The 16,464-nt window shown below is 42.6% G+C and overlaps 1 protein-coding gene across 1 annotated transcript in view; it reads right to left on the minus strand.

The window, feature by feature from the left end:
* Window positions 1–15,990, minus strand: part of CLMP (CXADR like membrane protein) — an 85,568-nt gene extending 69,578 nt beyond the window's left edge. The window contains exon 1 of the mRNA XM_033919401.1: window positions 15,806–15,990. Within this exon, the coding sequence (XP_033775292.1) occupies window positions 15,806–15,836 (31 nt within the window). The 5' untranslated portion in view covers window positions 15,837–15,990. The remainder of the gene's footprint in view (window positions 1–15,805) is intronic.
* Window positions 15,991–16,464: the final 474 nt, after the last annotated feature.

The following is a 16,464-nucleotide window of genomic DNA, read 5'->3' on the forward strand; positions in this document are numbered from 1 at the left end:
CATCCTATTTTATCTACTTCCTTACTTCCTCAGGGCATCCACTCTTATATCGTGCTTGATATCATCTGCTAAAAGGTAAAAAATTTTCTTCCAACTCTGTAGTATCACCCACAGAGACATAAGAACATAAGAACAAGAATAGCCTTATTGGATCAGACCAATGGTCCACCAAGCCCAGTAGCCCATTCTCATGGTGGCCAATCCAGGTGACTAGTACCTGGTCAAAACCCAAGGAGTAGCAATATTCCATGCTACTGATCCAGCGCAAGCAATGGCTTCACGTATGTCTTTCTCAAGAACAAAATTATGGACTTTTCTTAAAACCAGCTATGCTATCTGCTGTTACCACAACCTCTGGCAATACATTCAAGAGCTTAACTATTCTCTGAGTGAAAAATTTTTTCCTCCTATTGATTTTAAAAGTATTTCCCTGTAACTTCATCGAGTGTCCCCTAGTCTTTGTAATTTTTGACAGAATGAAAAATAGATCCACTCAGGATTTTGTAGACTTCAATCATATCTCCCCTCAGCCGTCTCTTTTCCAAGCTGAAAAGCCTTAACTGTTTTAGTCTTTCCTCATACGAGAGGAGTTCCATCCCCTTTATCATCTTGGTTGCTCTTATTTAATCTTTTCTAGCGCCACTATATCTTTCTTGAGATAAGGAGACCAGAATTGAATACAATACTCTAGATGAGGTCATAACATGGAGCGATACAGGGGCATTATAACATTGTTAGTCTTGTTAACCATCCCTTTTTTAATAATTCCTAGGATCCTGTTTGCTTTTTTGGCCGCCGCCATACATTGGACGGAAGGTTTCATCATGTTGTCTACGATGACACTCAGATCCTTTTCTTGGGCGGTAACCCCAAAGGTGGACCATAGCATCAGGTAACTGTGATTCGGGTTATTCTTCCCAATGTGCATCACTTTGCATTTGTCCACATTAAATTTCATCTGAACAGAACTGGCCTCAGGATCACTCCACTAAGTGAATTCAGTTTACCACCTTTTTTTGTTAACTATGATTTATCCATTATCTAATCCAGTCTACAATCTTGAGGCCCACTAGGGATATGCTGTTATTTTTGTTTCCAAAATGAATTAAAAATTAAAAATGAACAAAATATTTGTATTTGATTTTACCATTTACCATTTTTTTAAACATGGGCCACTCATAAGAACAAAAGAACATATTGGGTCAGACTAAAGGACCAGTAGCCAATCCAGATCACAAGTACCTGGCAAGATTTCCCCCAAATGGCAAGATTCCATGCTGCTTTCCCACCAGGGATAAGCAGTGGCTTATTTCCCTAAGTCTACTTTAATAATGGTTTATGGCAATGTTTCTCAAACCTGTCCTGGGGGCTCCACAGCCAGTCAGGTTTTCAGGATATCCACAATTCATTACTACGGGGGGGGGGGGGGGGGGGGGCCTGAAAAGTTCTCAGCCCAATTAACTTCCTAAATTCTGAGCACTATTTTGCCACTGTAGCTAAGTGTTATTCTATTTTGCAATGTGCCAATTTGCAGAATCATAACGCTATGTTTTGACATTGTTTCAGATCATTGATTGAACTATGTCAACGAAAAATATGAAATTTTCAAGTGTGGAACTCCGAGCTGTCATGAAGTTCCTATTCCTGCAGAAGAAAACTCCAAAGGAAATCCATGAATGTATGATGCACAAATTGAGTGGCAAATGCCTATCATACTCTGCAGTGGACACAGCAGAGACGACCAACAAATTGGAATCGCAATGGGTTAAAATACCGGGAAGGAAAGGGTCCGAGATAAAAATGGGCCTGTACTATCGTCCACCTGGGCAAACCCAAGCTAACGATGAAGAAATAGAAGCCGAGATGAAGCGAGAATGCAAAAGCGGTAACACGATTATTATGGGAGACTTCAACTTTCCCGGGATAGAATGGAGTCTTGGAAGCTCAAAATGCGCCAGAGAGATTGGATTCCTGGAGACTATACAGGATTGCTTCATGGATCAACTTGTTAGAGAATCAACGAGAGGGAATGCCACTCTGGACCTAATCCTAAATGGGATAGGGGGACCTGCGAAGGAAGTGGAAGTAGTGGGACCGTTGGGAAACAGCAATCACAATATGATCAACTTCAAAGTTGAAGTAGGAATACCGAAGGGAAAAAGAACCATAGAGACAACTTTTAACTTCAAGAAAGGAGACTACAAAGCGATGAGAGTAATGGTAAGGAAGAAACTTAGGAACACCTCAAAGAAATGGCAGTCTGTAAAACAAGCCTGGTCTTTATTCAAAGACACTGTGATTGAGGCACAAAATCTGCATATCCCAAGATTCAGAAAAGGGTGCAAAAAGAATCGAACAAAAAACCCGGCATGGATAATCAAAGAAGTGAAGAAAGCGATAGGTAATAAGAAGAATTCATTCAGGAAATGGGAAAAAGGCAAAACTGAGGAGAACTGGAAAGAGCACAGGAAGTATCAAAAAGAATGTCACCGTGTGGTTAGAAAAGCCAAAAAGGAATATGAAGAAAGGCTAGCCAAGGAAGCACGAAATATCAAACCGTTCTTCAGATATGTTAAAGGGAAGCAGCCGGCTAGGGAGGAGGTGGGACCACTGGATGACGGAGACAGGAAGGGAGTGGTGGAAGAGAGAGAAGTGGCGGAAAGACTAAACATGTTCTTTTCGTCTGTATTTACAAAAGAGGACACATCCAACATACCGGAACCTGAGCAAATCTTCAAAGGAGACCAAACAAATAAATTAACATCCATGGAAGTAAGCCTTGAAGACGTACGTAGGCAGTTAGAAAAATTAAAAACCGACAAATTACTGGGCCCGGATGGAATCCACCCTAGGGTACTGAAAGAACTAAAGGAGGAAATAGCGGAACTACTACAGCAAGTTTGCAATCTATCCTTGAAAACAGGAGTGATCCCGGAGGATTGGAAGATAGCCAATGTTATGCCCATCTTTAAAAAGGGATCAAGAGGTGACAGGGGAATTACATACAGGTGAGTCAGACCTCGGTTCCGGGAAAAATAGCAGAAGCGCTGATAAAAGACAGCACTGATGAGCATTTTAAAAGAAATAAACTTCTAATCACAAGCCAACATGGCTTCTGCAAGGGGCGATCATGCCTAACGAACTTACCACACTTCTTCGAAGGAATTAACAAACGAATGGACAAAGGGGACCCCATAGACATCGTATATTTAGATTTCCAAAAAGCCTTTGACAAGGTACCCCATGAACGCCTACTTCGGAAACTGAAGAACCAGGCCTGATTTTTCATTTATTGGCTTTAAAGCCAATTTTCTGTATGGAAGATTTAGGGCTCCTTTTACTAAGGTGCGCTACCGTTTTTAGGACGTGCTACATTGCTGCAAGCGCTAACCCCACGCTACACACCAAAAACTAACGCCAGCTCAAGGGAAGCATTAGCGTCTAGCGCGCATGGCACTGCATGCTTGCGCTAAAACCGCTAGCGCATCTTTGTAAAAGGAGCCCTTAATTATGGTATCTTCATAACACTGTGGGCTCCTTTTACAAAGCCACGCTAAGGCCTTAGCGCGCACTAAATTACCGCACTCGCTAGCCGCTACCGCCTCCTTTTGAGCAGGCGGTAGATTTTCAGCTAGCACGCGCTATAGCGCGTGCTAATCCGGGACATGCGCTAAAACCACTAGCACGGCTTCGGAAAAGGAGCCCTGTATTTCTAGTTCTTTTGAAGGACACCTAAATCTAAGAAAACATATCACAGCACAGCAAGGCATATAACCAGTAATCTTAAGATACTTTAGTGTACATCCCTACTCCATTTGCAACTTCATTAAGAATTCTCCAATATTAAGATGCAAACAAAAGTTCAGCAGCAAGATGGGGGCTATCCATTCTTTTGCACTATGTTTTATATTTCAGTTAGTGAGAGTAGAGGTCTGCATGGGAACGGGGATCGCGGGAATCCCGCGGGTCGCGCGGAAATCCCCTCCTAACCCATGAGACTCCCATGGGGACCCCCCTCTGGCCCACGGGACTCCCATGGGGACCCCCCCTCTGGCCCACGGGACTCCCATGGGGACCCCCCTCTGGCCCACGGGACTCCCACGGGGATGGAAGGCTTTGGAAGCAGTGTTCGTCCATATAATATAATGGACACGTCAGCCTTAGTAAAAGAGGGGGTTTATAAGTTAATTACCTGAACAGAAAACAAAAAAAGGGTTCCACCAAAGAGATTCCACAAGGAAAACAGCAGCGCAAACAGAAAAGAAACTGTGGAATTGATGATCCTGTCAGAAGTAATTGCTGCTTTTTATGGGGGGATGGGCGGGGATGGAGGTAATTCCTTGCGGGGATGGGTGGGGATGGAGAGGATCCTGGCGGGGACGGGTGGGGGTGGAGAGGATCCTGGTGGGGACGGGTGGGGATGGAGAGGATCTTGGCGGGGATGGGTGGGATTTCTGTCCCCGTGCAACTCTTTTAAGTGAGAGGTCATATGTGTGTACTCAGTGCAAAGAGTTCTCAGCTTTCAAGGAATGAGTCTGATTCCTGGAGACAGACTTGGAGGAGCTGAAGCAGACAGAGAAATATGATATAAAGGAGACCTTCAGAGACATAGTAGAGAAGTCCCATCTCTGCTCTATGCTGGCATAAAGGGAAAGATCACCTGAAAGAGAGGCCGGAAGTGATCCTGCAAAGGAAATGTGGAGCAAATCCTTGCACCTAAACCTAGGGGCAGATGCCCTTTACTCTATAATTATGCACACAAATGTCAGGAATTCTCGTGATCTTCCCCTGATCCTCTCATTTCTGCACCCCCTTTTTGGATTCATGTGAAAAATTTAGGTGTGGATCCTGCTCCTACATTTATACGAATAAACTTAAATTAAATCCAATTAATGCTGATAATTGCTTAAGAAGCCAATTATCAGTGCTAACTGGCTCAATATTTAATTAAGTTATAAATGCAAATTGAGTGTGTGCTCAAATTTGCATATACAACTCAAAGTGCCATATATAGAATTCAGGAGTTAATGGCACTTTTGACATGCATAAGTGGGATCTATCTCTAGGCACCAGCTTATAGACTTATCCCATTATCCCTGTCCCTTGAACTTTTTTTTTCCAAGTTGATTCCTCTAATAATGGAGACTTCCAGCAGTAGGTTTTTTTTAAAATTATTATTATTATTTTGAGCTTTTTTGGCCTTTTCTAAGGAATATCTGGTAAGCTGGGTACATAGGTTATCACATATTTTTACAGAACTCACTTCAGTTTTTATTCCTTGAGCACCTTTATTTTCCAGGGCAGAGAAGAATCTGTTCTGAAACTGACTTCATATCCACAAAACAGTCCTAATGTTTCCAAATAATGTGCGCTTTCTAATATGATAAAAAGAACATTTTGCTAAAAGTACCAAGTGGGCCACATCTGGCCCACATGTTACATGTTGAACATTTTTGACACAGTGAATGTACGCAATTTCAATCCATAATGACAAAAGTACTGTGAGCTTCCTGTCATCTAGGGGTCATCAAACACATTAAGATTGCTGCAAAATAAAGTTGTTTACTCAAAGACAGATTTTTTTTGTGGTTAAAGTTTCCATTCTTTTGGACCCTGATGGATCTGTTACATTTGGGAGGCTGAGAATTTTAAGATTGCTGTACCTTCTTCTTCCAATATTAACATATTAAATGGCAGAGAAATAAAAAGTGGAAAAAGTTTCTAGACTCCCATAAGAGGTGGCAAAGGAGTAACAAGCCCAAATAAATATGAGGGGCCACTGAAAAGGAAACACACCTTCCCCCCCTTTTCATTGAAACAAAAAGCGTCAAGAAAAGTGTGGAATAACTTGTAAGTTTCAAGACTCCACATCATTCTCTTCTTGGTTGGGCTGAGAACTTTTTGGTGGCCTCTTGTATTGTGATGTCATAATGCTTCATTCCTCCAATGCCTAAGAGCTAACCTCATTGGTGATGTCACAATGGTTTGGTTTCCCTATACTTGTGCCCATTTACTAGATGCATTTGCCTGAAATGAAAAGTGTCAAGAGAAGTGTGGAATAACTTGTAAGTTTCATGGCTCCACATCATTCTCTTCAAGGTTGGGCTGAGAACTTTTCAGTTTGCTAGTCGTAATTGTCCCTGGCCAAGCTAGCAGGACTCTATTCTTTAGCTTAAAGCTTAGAAAATCAAAGATATACAAGTTTGAATCCTGTGGAACTCTACATTAAAAGTAGAATTTTTAAAGGGGACATAACAATTGTCTCCTTAGGCTTCTTTCCAAGAGATCAGATTGGTGATTCTTGGAAATCTGAGGTGTCACTGTTGTTGTAGGTACTTGATATGCTCCTGGCGTTTTAGGTTGAGAAGAGGGCTGGTGGGTTGTTTTTTTTTTACTGTTTGCTGACAGTAGGACTGATGACTGCTGCTAGTCAGCTAAAGTTCAAATATTAAACCAAAAACATCTGCCATAAAAAAGTCTGAACAGGGCCATAAACCACACACAAATGCATGCAGAGTAAGAAGTCACAAGGTGCCCAGAATACGTTTCCAAAGAGTGAGCAAAGACAGCAGGAAGTTGCATGTCTCAATCTCCTTCTATAGGTTCTGTGCAGGATTACAGAGCAAATCCCACCATGAAGCCAAAAAAAGCATCTATGAGGGGCCCCTGAAAAGTTCTCACCCCAACCAAGAAAAAAATGACGTGGAGCAATGAAACTTACAAAGTTATTCCATACTTTTCATGACACTTTTCGTTTCACTTTTATGAAATGAAACACAAAGTGTCAAGAAAGTGTGGAATAACTTGTAAATTTCATGGCTCCGCATCATTTTCTTCTTGGTTGGGCTGAGAACTTTTTCAGCGACCCCTCGTACTTGCATATAGGGCAGTTGAAGGCAGATAAGGTATTGGCGGGATAGAACACATCAATGTAATGTAATATAATAAAGAACCTTCAGAACTTAGGCTAGATTCACTAAACCTACCGATCCTGTAACGATGATCGCAAAACCAGTCTTACTGGTTTTGCGATCGTACCCAACCCGACCCGATTCACTAAACTGCTGCCCGATCAATCTCCTACACGATCCGATCCACCTATTCAAATGAGAAAAACCCCATGCAAAATAGCCAAGCAATTGATTCACTAACAATTGCTTGGCTATTTTAAATTGGGTTTTACTAACCTAAAACCCGACTGCTACAAACCTGTCAGTAACTGTGTTACCAAACAAATCAATGTATCTAGCTCACCCACATATCTTCCCATGAATCATTCACATCCTCTTCAGACTGTTCATACAGTAACCCATTTATTGAAGAACTTTCCTAAGTAATATATTGACTAAGAGGTTAAAATATCATATCAGGGCACAGCCTCAGAACATAAAACCTCTTATAACGTATATGTTATTTCAGGTCCTTATCCTAAATGGTTAGTGCTTAATAATCATATACAGTGCTCCCCCGGTCATTCGTGGTCGGCAATTCGCGGTCCTCGTCATTCACGGTATTTTCCGACCGCAAATGACCGGGCAGGAGAAGATAGCCGGAGTGCCGGCGAGTGAAGGAAATCACTCTGATTGCTTCTTCCTGCACTAAAGTCGGGCCTCACCAATCAGGAGCTGCTTTGACACACAGCTGTTTAGGAAAAGAGAAACAGCAACACTTATCTAGGTGGCCAGATTGCAAAAAAATCCAACGTTGGTTTGTCTTTGTTTGGATACCCAATGCTCTGATTCACCAAGAGCATTTCAGCCTGAAATGGCCTTCTTCAGGAGGGGGGGAGGGGGAGTTGCGGGGAGGGGGGGATATAATCGGTTGCTGAGCTCCATGTATACGATACGCTCCTGCTGCGGATTATTAGAATATACAGTACTCCCCCGATATTTGCGGGGATTCCGTTTCAGGAACCCCCATGATTGCTGAAAAACTGTGAATACGGTTTTTAGCGGGGGAGATAGGAGAGCTGGAGATGTAGGAGAGGATAGCCGGAGCACCGGAGAGTGAAGGAAATCACTTGCGGTATGCTCCGACCACCTCTTCCTGTACTAAAGTCGGGCCTCACCAATCAGGAGCTGCATGTCAAAGCAGCTCCTGATTGGTGAGGCCCGACTTTAGTACAGGAAGAGACAGCATACTGCAAGTGATTTCCTTCACTCGCCAGCACTCCAGCTGCCCGGTCATTTGCGGTCGGAAAATACCGCGAATGACCAGGACCGCGAATCGCAGACTATGAATTTGCAGGGGAGCACTGTACTCTAATATATACTCTATACCTATACTCTATCATCTATACTCTAATAATATATACTCCATAATCTATACTCTAATAATCCACAGCAGGAGCACATCGTATACATGGAGCACAGCCAACAGCGATTGAATCGCTATTTTTAGTAAATCTGGGCCTAAATTTGCCCAAGCCTTTTTTCTATTTTGTCTCATTAAAAAATAAGTACCATACTTAGAAATATGCATGCTATTTTTTTCAAATACAGTGCTAATAACACCATGCAGTGAGACCATGTCTACTCCATGTGTCAGTGATTTTGCTAGTCTGGGGTATAGACTTGGGACTACCTTTAAAATATATTTCTTTGCAGAAAGGATGGTGAATACAGGGAACATAAGATTAGGGTTAATGGGTCCGACCAATGGTCTATATAGCCCAGTAGCCTGTCCTCACGGTAGCCAATCCAGGTCACTAGTATCTTGCATAAACCCAAATAGTAGCAACATTCCATGCTACCGATCCAGAGCAAGCAGTGTCTTTCTCCATGTCTGTCTCAATAACAGACTATGGACTTTTCCTCCAGGAAACTGTCCAAACCTTTCTTAAAACCAGGTACTTTAACCACTCTCATCACAACCTCCGGCGACGCATTCCAGAGCTTACCTATTCTCTGAGTGGAAAAATATTTCCTTCTCTTGGTTTTAAAAATATTTCCCTGTAACTTCGAGTGTCCCCTAGTCTTTGTAATTTTTTATGGAACTTCAAAAGGAGAAGACGGAGACAAAATCAGTAACATGACTCAAGGAAACATGGGGTACACACTCCGAGGATCCTGAGTTGTAAGTCTGAGATCAGTTGGGTTTTGTGGTATATTGCAATGACAGGATTGCCAATTGGCTCCAGATTTTGCCTGACTTGGTTGATCCAGTCCAGGTTATCACTGAATGCAAGGACATATGGTTTGTTTTTCTAAGGGAATCCAGTTTGGAAATTAGAATAGCAAGTCCCTGCATGCAATGGAATGCAATCTGGACAAGATCAACCCTTTAGGGTGAATCTGGATCCAGGTGGCAATCCTATGCAACAACAGCTAAATAAATTGGTAAATTTGAGGAGCCTTATGGTCCTTATCTACTATCATAGGCTGTTTCTGATTCTTGTCTAAGCTTACTTGTGCTGGAAAAGCTTGATATGTTTACCTCTCCTGCATGTAATTGTGATGAGAGAAATGATTCGCACTGCCACCAGAAGTAATGTAAAGTGACATTTCCTGAGCTGTAAGGCTTTTGCTTCAGATAACACAACATCAAACACAAAAATCAAAATTAAAAATAATTGTCATGCAGAGATTTGCCTTCAAGGCTGAAAATGCTGATTTTTAAACTGGGGGAGGGGGAGGGGGGGAGGATGGTAGAAGACAAGGGCCTGATTTAAAGCTTTCATTGTGATCCATTCCTCTCTGTCTGGAAAATAAAACATCACCTGATTTTTCTGTTTCCTGATCCTTCATCTCAATTGGACAGTGAGTGCTTAGCTCTGTGTCTGAAAATATCCATATCTGTTAAACGCTGATTAAGGGGTAAACAGAAGGAAAATAAATCTCTACCACACTGAGCTGTAAAATGTCCCAGCACACATGGTATAAATATTATGATAGAGAGAGTGCTAACCTTCTACAGTAACTGCCTTTATTAAAGAGCATACTTTGTGGAGATCTCTTCTCTTGCAAGAGGATGAAACTCTTCTCATCTTTTGAAAAAGGTAAAGCTGCAAAAATCTCTTTCCTGAGAAGTGCAAAAGACTCTACTTTCTGATTAGGGAGGGAAAGACCTCATAACTATTGGAGTATAACATCTGTCTGCTATCTGAAAAGTCATTAATAACTGCATTTTTTAAAAGTATATTTTTGGTTTTATTTGGAAGAATGTAAAATGAAAAAAAAAACTATTTTAAATCTGAATCCGGCAAAACTGGCAATCACAAAAACACTGATTATGACAACGGGTGATTGCAAAGCCCATCTCCTTTTCCCATTCTTCCTACAGACCCTATTGGACTTCAGATTTTACCCTCATTTCTGCATCACTAGGGATCAGTTACTTCTCCCATGCTTTCTTAAATATGCTTCCCACCAACTTCATTGGAAAACTGTTTCATATATCTTTCACTCGTTCTGTGAAGAAACACCTGGCCAATCAGAGCCTCAGGATCCCTCCCCGGTGCATCTGAGGATGCACCGGGGAGGGGAAGTGCCACCATTTTGAAGAGGCGGGCCAGTTGTCGGAGGGAGTAGGTATCCCTCCGGCCAGCCATCTGAAAGTAAGGTAAAGGGGAGAGGGCAGTGGTCATTGGAGGTACGGGGGGGGGGGGGGGTTGTCTGGTGGTGGGAGAGTGTGGGTATTTCTCCCGCTGCCAAGGCAGGGGTGAGGGGTGTTGGTTGGCGGCAGGAGAGAGTGGGCATCTCTCCCGCTACTGGGGGAGTGTGTTGGTTGGTGAGAGAGATTGGGCATTTCTCCTGCTACTGGGGAGGGGGGGGTGTTGGTTGATATTGGGAGAGATTGGGCATCTCTCCCGCTGCCGGGGGAGTGTGTCGGTTAACAGCGGGACAGATTGGGCATTTCTTCTGCTACTGGGGGTGTCGGTTGGTTCCGAAGCTGCTATTAGCTGAGAGCCGTCAGAGGGGAGAACAGCGTCTGCAGGCTTAGCTGATTTGGGGATTCCCCTGCCAGCTCCAGAGCCCCAGCTAATTCGGGTTTTCTCTGCTGGCTCTAGAGCTGCGATCAGCTGAATGGGGCTTCTCCTGCCACTCTCCCCTCTGCCAGTTTTCAGCTGATGGCGGCTCTGGAGCCACCATCAGCTGGGCAGAAGAGGACAATGGTGGGTGAAGTTGGGTTTGTTTGTTTTTTTGGTTTTGGGGACGGTGTATCTGTTGTGTGAATACGCAACACATGCACAACAGCTACTGACAGCTCCAGAACTGCTGGAAAATTATGATTGTAAAAGGGAAAGGGGCGTTTCCTTTAGTGCATCACAAGGAGAGCTCATTAGAATATTAATGATCTCCTTGTAATGTATTTGCATAGAGTTCTCGGTGACTGCTGCAAGGATCGTTAGCAGCCACAGAGAACCTTTTTGTGTATTAGGAGGAGAGCTTCTGTGCCAGTAAGACTGCTTTAATAAGTTTTATTGGCACAGAAACCTTTTGAGCAACAAGGCCTGTGTCACCTCCACATACGCACTATTTACTAGCTGAACATCTTCCCCTGAGTTTGATCATATAAAATATTTTCTCCCTTTTGTGACTCTTTGAAGAAACAAACAAAAAACTTGTTTTAATCAGATCTGGTGTCTCTAAAGCAATAGTATGATTATTGAGAGTTTCTATACCGCCGCTAGGGAGTCAATTCAGAGCGGTCTACATGAGCCTCTGCAAAGATGCTATACTATATGAGCTTCTGTAAAGGTGTTATGATACATTAGCTTCTGCAGAGATGTTACCATAAGAACATAAGAATTGCCGCTGCTGGGTCAGACCAGGGGTCCATCCTGCCCATGCGGCAACGCTCAGGTCAAAGACCAGTGCTCTAAATGAGTCCAGCCTTACCTGCATACATTTCAGTTTAGCAGAAATTGTTCAACTTTGTCTTGAAACCCTGGAGGGTGTTTTCCCCTATAACAGATTCCGGAAGAGCGTTCCAGTTTTCCACCACTCTCTGGGTGAAGAAGAATTTCCTTATATTTGTATGGAATCTATCCCCTTTCAACTTTAGAGAGTGCCCTCTCGTTCTCCCTACCTTGGAAAAGGGGAACAGCCTGTCTTTATCTACTAAGTCTATTCCCTTCAGTATTTTGAACGTTTCGATCAAGTCCCCTCTCAGTCTCCTCTTTTCAAGGGAGAAGAGGCCCAGTTTCTCCAGTCTCTCATTGTACGACATTGTCGCTCTTCTCTGGACCCTTTCGAGTAGTACCGTGTCCTTCTTCATGTACGGCGACCAGTGCTGGATGCAGTACTCCAGGTGAGAGTGAACCATGGCCCAGTACAGTGGCATGATAACCCTCTTCGATCTGTTTGTGATCCCCTTTTTAATCATTCTTAGCATTCTGTTCGCCCTTTTCGCCGCTGCCGCATAGTGCACAGAAGGCTTCATAAACTTATCGATCAGAACTCCCAAGTCTCTTTCCTGGGAGGTCTCCCCAAGTACTGCCCCGGACATCCTGTATTCGTGCATGAGATTTTTGTTACCGACATGCATCCCTTTACACTTATCTACGTTGAACCTCATTTGCCATGTCGATGCCCATTTCACAAGCTTGATTATGTCACGTTGCAGATCTTCACAATCCCCCTGTGTCTTCACTACTTTGAGTAACTTCGTATAAGAACATAAGAATTTCTGCTGCTGGGTCAGACCAGCGGTCCATCGTGCCCAGCAGTCCGTTCATGCAGCAGCCCATAGGTCAAAGACCAAGTCCCTATTTGAGTCTAGCCTTACCTGTGTATGTTCTGGTCCAGCAGGAACCTATCTAACCTCTTCTTGAATCCCTGAAGGGTACTTTCCTCTATAACAGCCTCCGGAAGAGCGTTCCAGATTTCTACCACTCTCAGGTGAAGAAGAACTTACAAGATCATGAAGGACATAGAGAAAGTGGAGAGCCTCTGGAAGAGCGTTCCAGATTTCTACCACTCTCAGGTGAAGAAGAACTTACAAGATCATGAAGGGCATAAAGAAAGTGGAGAGCCTCCGGAAGAGCGTTCCAGATTTCTACCACTCTCTGGGTGAAGAGACTTACAAGATCATGAAGGGCATAGAGAAAGTGGAGAGGGACAGATTCTTCAAACTTTCGAAGACTAAAAGAATGAGAGGGCATTTGGATAAATTAAGAGGAGACAGATTCAGAACCAATGATAGGAAGTTCTTCTTCACCCAGAGGGTGGTGGACACCTGGAATGCGCTTCCAGAGGGCATGGTAGAATAGAGTACGGGTTTCAAGAAAGGATTAGATGTTTTCCTGAAGGAAAAGGGGATTGAAGGGTATAGATAGAGGATTAATATGCAGGTTCTGGACCTGATGGGCTGCCTCGTGAGCGGACTGCTGGATATGATGGACCTCTGGTCTGACCCAGCAGGGGCACTGCTTATGTTCTTATGTAGATACTAGCCAGGCCTGACCCTGCTTAGCTTCCAATAATAAAAGTGGGCCTTCTCAGGGCAGCCAAGCCGTAGGCAAATACACATGCACATACTGCAAAATCTGTGCTTATGCATGTAATGCTTACACACAAAGCCCCAAGTGATGCCGCTCCTCTTCTAAAATAGAAGTGTCAAGCTGTATGTGGCAGTGAATATACATGCATTACTGCATGTCCTCATACATATTTTACAAAAGGCTCTGCATTCAGGACAGCATTTACAAGAGGCTCTGCATTCAGCAGAGCATTTTGTAAAATACTGGGGGAAATATGAACATTCCATGTCAAACCCTATGTAAACTGGAGCTGTAAGGTAATCACAATCAAACATAGAAGATCATGTCATTTGATAGATCTCTTAACACTATAGGTCACAAAATCTTTAAGCAATAGGCTTGAAAAGAACTTGTTGGATTTATAATAGCAATAAAACCTGAGACAAAATATGAACAAGGACATAACATTTTATGTTGAATACTAGGAAACCAAATACCATGAATGATTTGAAAAATATAAACACAATTACTTTAAAGATAGCTACAGCAAAAGGGTGAGGCAGATTGTGAAGTATAACTGATCTTTGTTGACCATTAAAATCAACTCGTTCAATTCTATCCATGTAAGCCTCTGTCCAGTAGACCCACTGATCATCCACTGAGATGCCATTTGGCCATTTGATTCCAACTGAGACTATGTGAATCACTGAAGAACCATCCATTTCACTTCTGTAGATACCATGGTTATTGTCTCCCCAGTCAGTCCAAAACATCAAGCTGATAACTTTCGCGAGTGCCCTCTTGTTCTCTTCACCTCAGAGAGGGTGAACAATCTCTTTTTCTTTACTAGGTAAATTCCCTTCAATATTTGGAATGTTTCAATCGTGTCCCCTCTCAGTCTCCTCTTTTCAAGGGAGAAGAGGCCCAGTTTCTCTAGCCTTTCATAAGGAGTTGTGAGGTATTGCAATGCATGGGCTCTTTACTGAAATACACAGAGCTCTGTGGTGGTGTTACAGAGTTATTAATACTGGCATGGTTATGCCAATAATTCATCATCCTACTTATATCCAAATATCCAAATTCATCATCCTCCTTATATGCACATGTTTATATCAAATCAGTTGTCCTATGTATGTACACGTAATACAAGGTTTACTATTGCAGCTAAATGCACTATACACTTTTTTTTTTTACACACCCCTTAAGGAGGTTGGCCTTTTCAACTAAATATAATCTATTTACATCCCTGAAAGTTATAGTTTCCTCTCTCTGTCAACTTCATAATTTCAGTTGAAGTAGTTTGAGAAAAAGATAATTCTTATCCCTTTCTTTAATTTTTCAGAGTTCCTTGCTAACTTTAATTCCTTCGGTAGGGCATTCCACCACGTCGGGGTCATTACCTCTTCCGCACATTTGTCAGGATGAGATTCCCTATTGTTGGGCTGCCTGTCTTGTAAATTGGAGGGAATAGAGGCAGAATGCACTAATGATGCCTGGCAGTGTTTACACATAGAAAGCAAACGCCTCCCGGAGCAAAGCTTTCATATGCATTCTTTTCCACTTGTATCAACATTTTGTCGTCCTCTAGCCAAAAGTTCCATCTCATTTTCCTTTATATTTTTTTTTCTAGTACTGATTTATTATCCTGATCACTCCTTTTCCCTTCGTTTTTCAGTCACCTTTCTTTCCTCCTCTCTCTGTTTTCCTTTGCACTGCCTTACTCCTGTCAGTCGTTCTCTTTCTCATTCCCTCTCTCTCACACATAGGCATTATATTTTCCGTTGATCTTTTTCTGTGTCGCTGTCTCTAGATTTTCTTTCCTTCCTTCCTTTTCTTTTTTTACCATACCGTTCTTCTTTCCTCTCTCTCTGTCTACTCCCTCATTCCTGCGCTGTGACACATCTGGTTCTAATATGTGCATTTGGGGGCCTCTTGAGAACAGTAAGGATTTTTATAAAATAATTATTATTTACCTGAGCTGAAAATGTTGCACAAACAGAATCAGGGCGCAATTTTGTTTACTTTATTTCTTTTTAACATTTTCCCTGCATCCAAATGAAAAAGAGTCTTTGTTTCCGAGAGCTACAGACTCATGTCTCAAACTACTTTTGCAGGCTTTTTCTTTCAATAATATTGATAAAATAAATCCATGAAACAGCTTGTTTGGAATCAAATGTTCCCAAAAGCCAATGCACAGCTCTCTAGATTGCTCATTTTAAAAGATCAGAATTGTAAAGAGAGAACTAGTATAAGTTAAATATTTCTCTGACTCAAAGAGACCCATTTTTTCCTGCCTTACTTTTGTGCGTTCTTCAAAATGTTTTGCTGTTGTACGTTATCTTCCCTCCCACCATTATAACCCTTCATTTCAGGCACACTCACCCAAAAGTAGGATAGAAAGTGCAGGCTCCATGATGAAGATGCTAAGAAGAGATTGTCTTCCCGAACGGTTCTTTGCGAGAATTTAGGCAGACCTGCTCAGAATCCAGCGCTGTGCCTCTGGAACGTAGGCAGAGTAATTGCATCCATGTGGCAGGAGCATAACCAACTTTCCTTTCTCCCTCAGCCTCGAGTTTCTCACTTCTGCAAGCTTCATCAAGAAGGAACGAACGAGCCAGCTTCTCTCCCTTCGGGCTGCTTTTCAATTCAAGGTCAGCCACTTCCAGGATAGGAGGCAAAAGTAAAGCAGAGGGAAGAGGAGAGAACAGAGCTGTAAGAGCCTCCACCTCCCCTTTGCCTTTGAAGATGGGAGAGAAACAAGATCATGTACAGGAAGCAAGCCACATGGATACTTCTCAGAATCAGCCCCTCCTTGTTATCAGCTGCCATTAGCAAGGAAACGCAGCCATGTGGGGAGGCTCCCAGTTTTTCCAATAAAGGAACCGTGGCCTTTACCCTTATACTTGAAAATTTGCAGCCCCCTGGTGTCAAACATTGAAAGACTCACAACTGGAGACATGAAACTGGGACTCCTTGATAGAACTGCAGAGAATACATTTTGATTGTGAGATTCCCATAATAATCAATAGAATAAAAAATAA

This window comes from Geotrypetes seraphini, chromosome 13 (assembly GCF_902459505.1).
Source record: "Geotrypetes seraphini chromosome 13, aGeoSer1.1, whole genome shotgun sequence".
Classification (NCBI taxonomy): domain Eukaryota; kingdom Metazoa; phylum Chordata; class Amphibia; order Gymnophiona; family Dermophiidae; genus Geotrypetes; species Geotrypetes seraphini.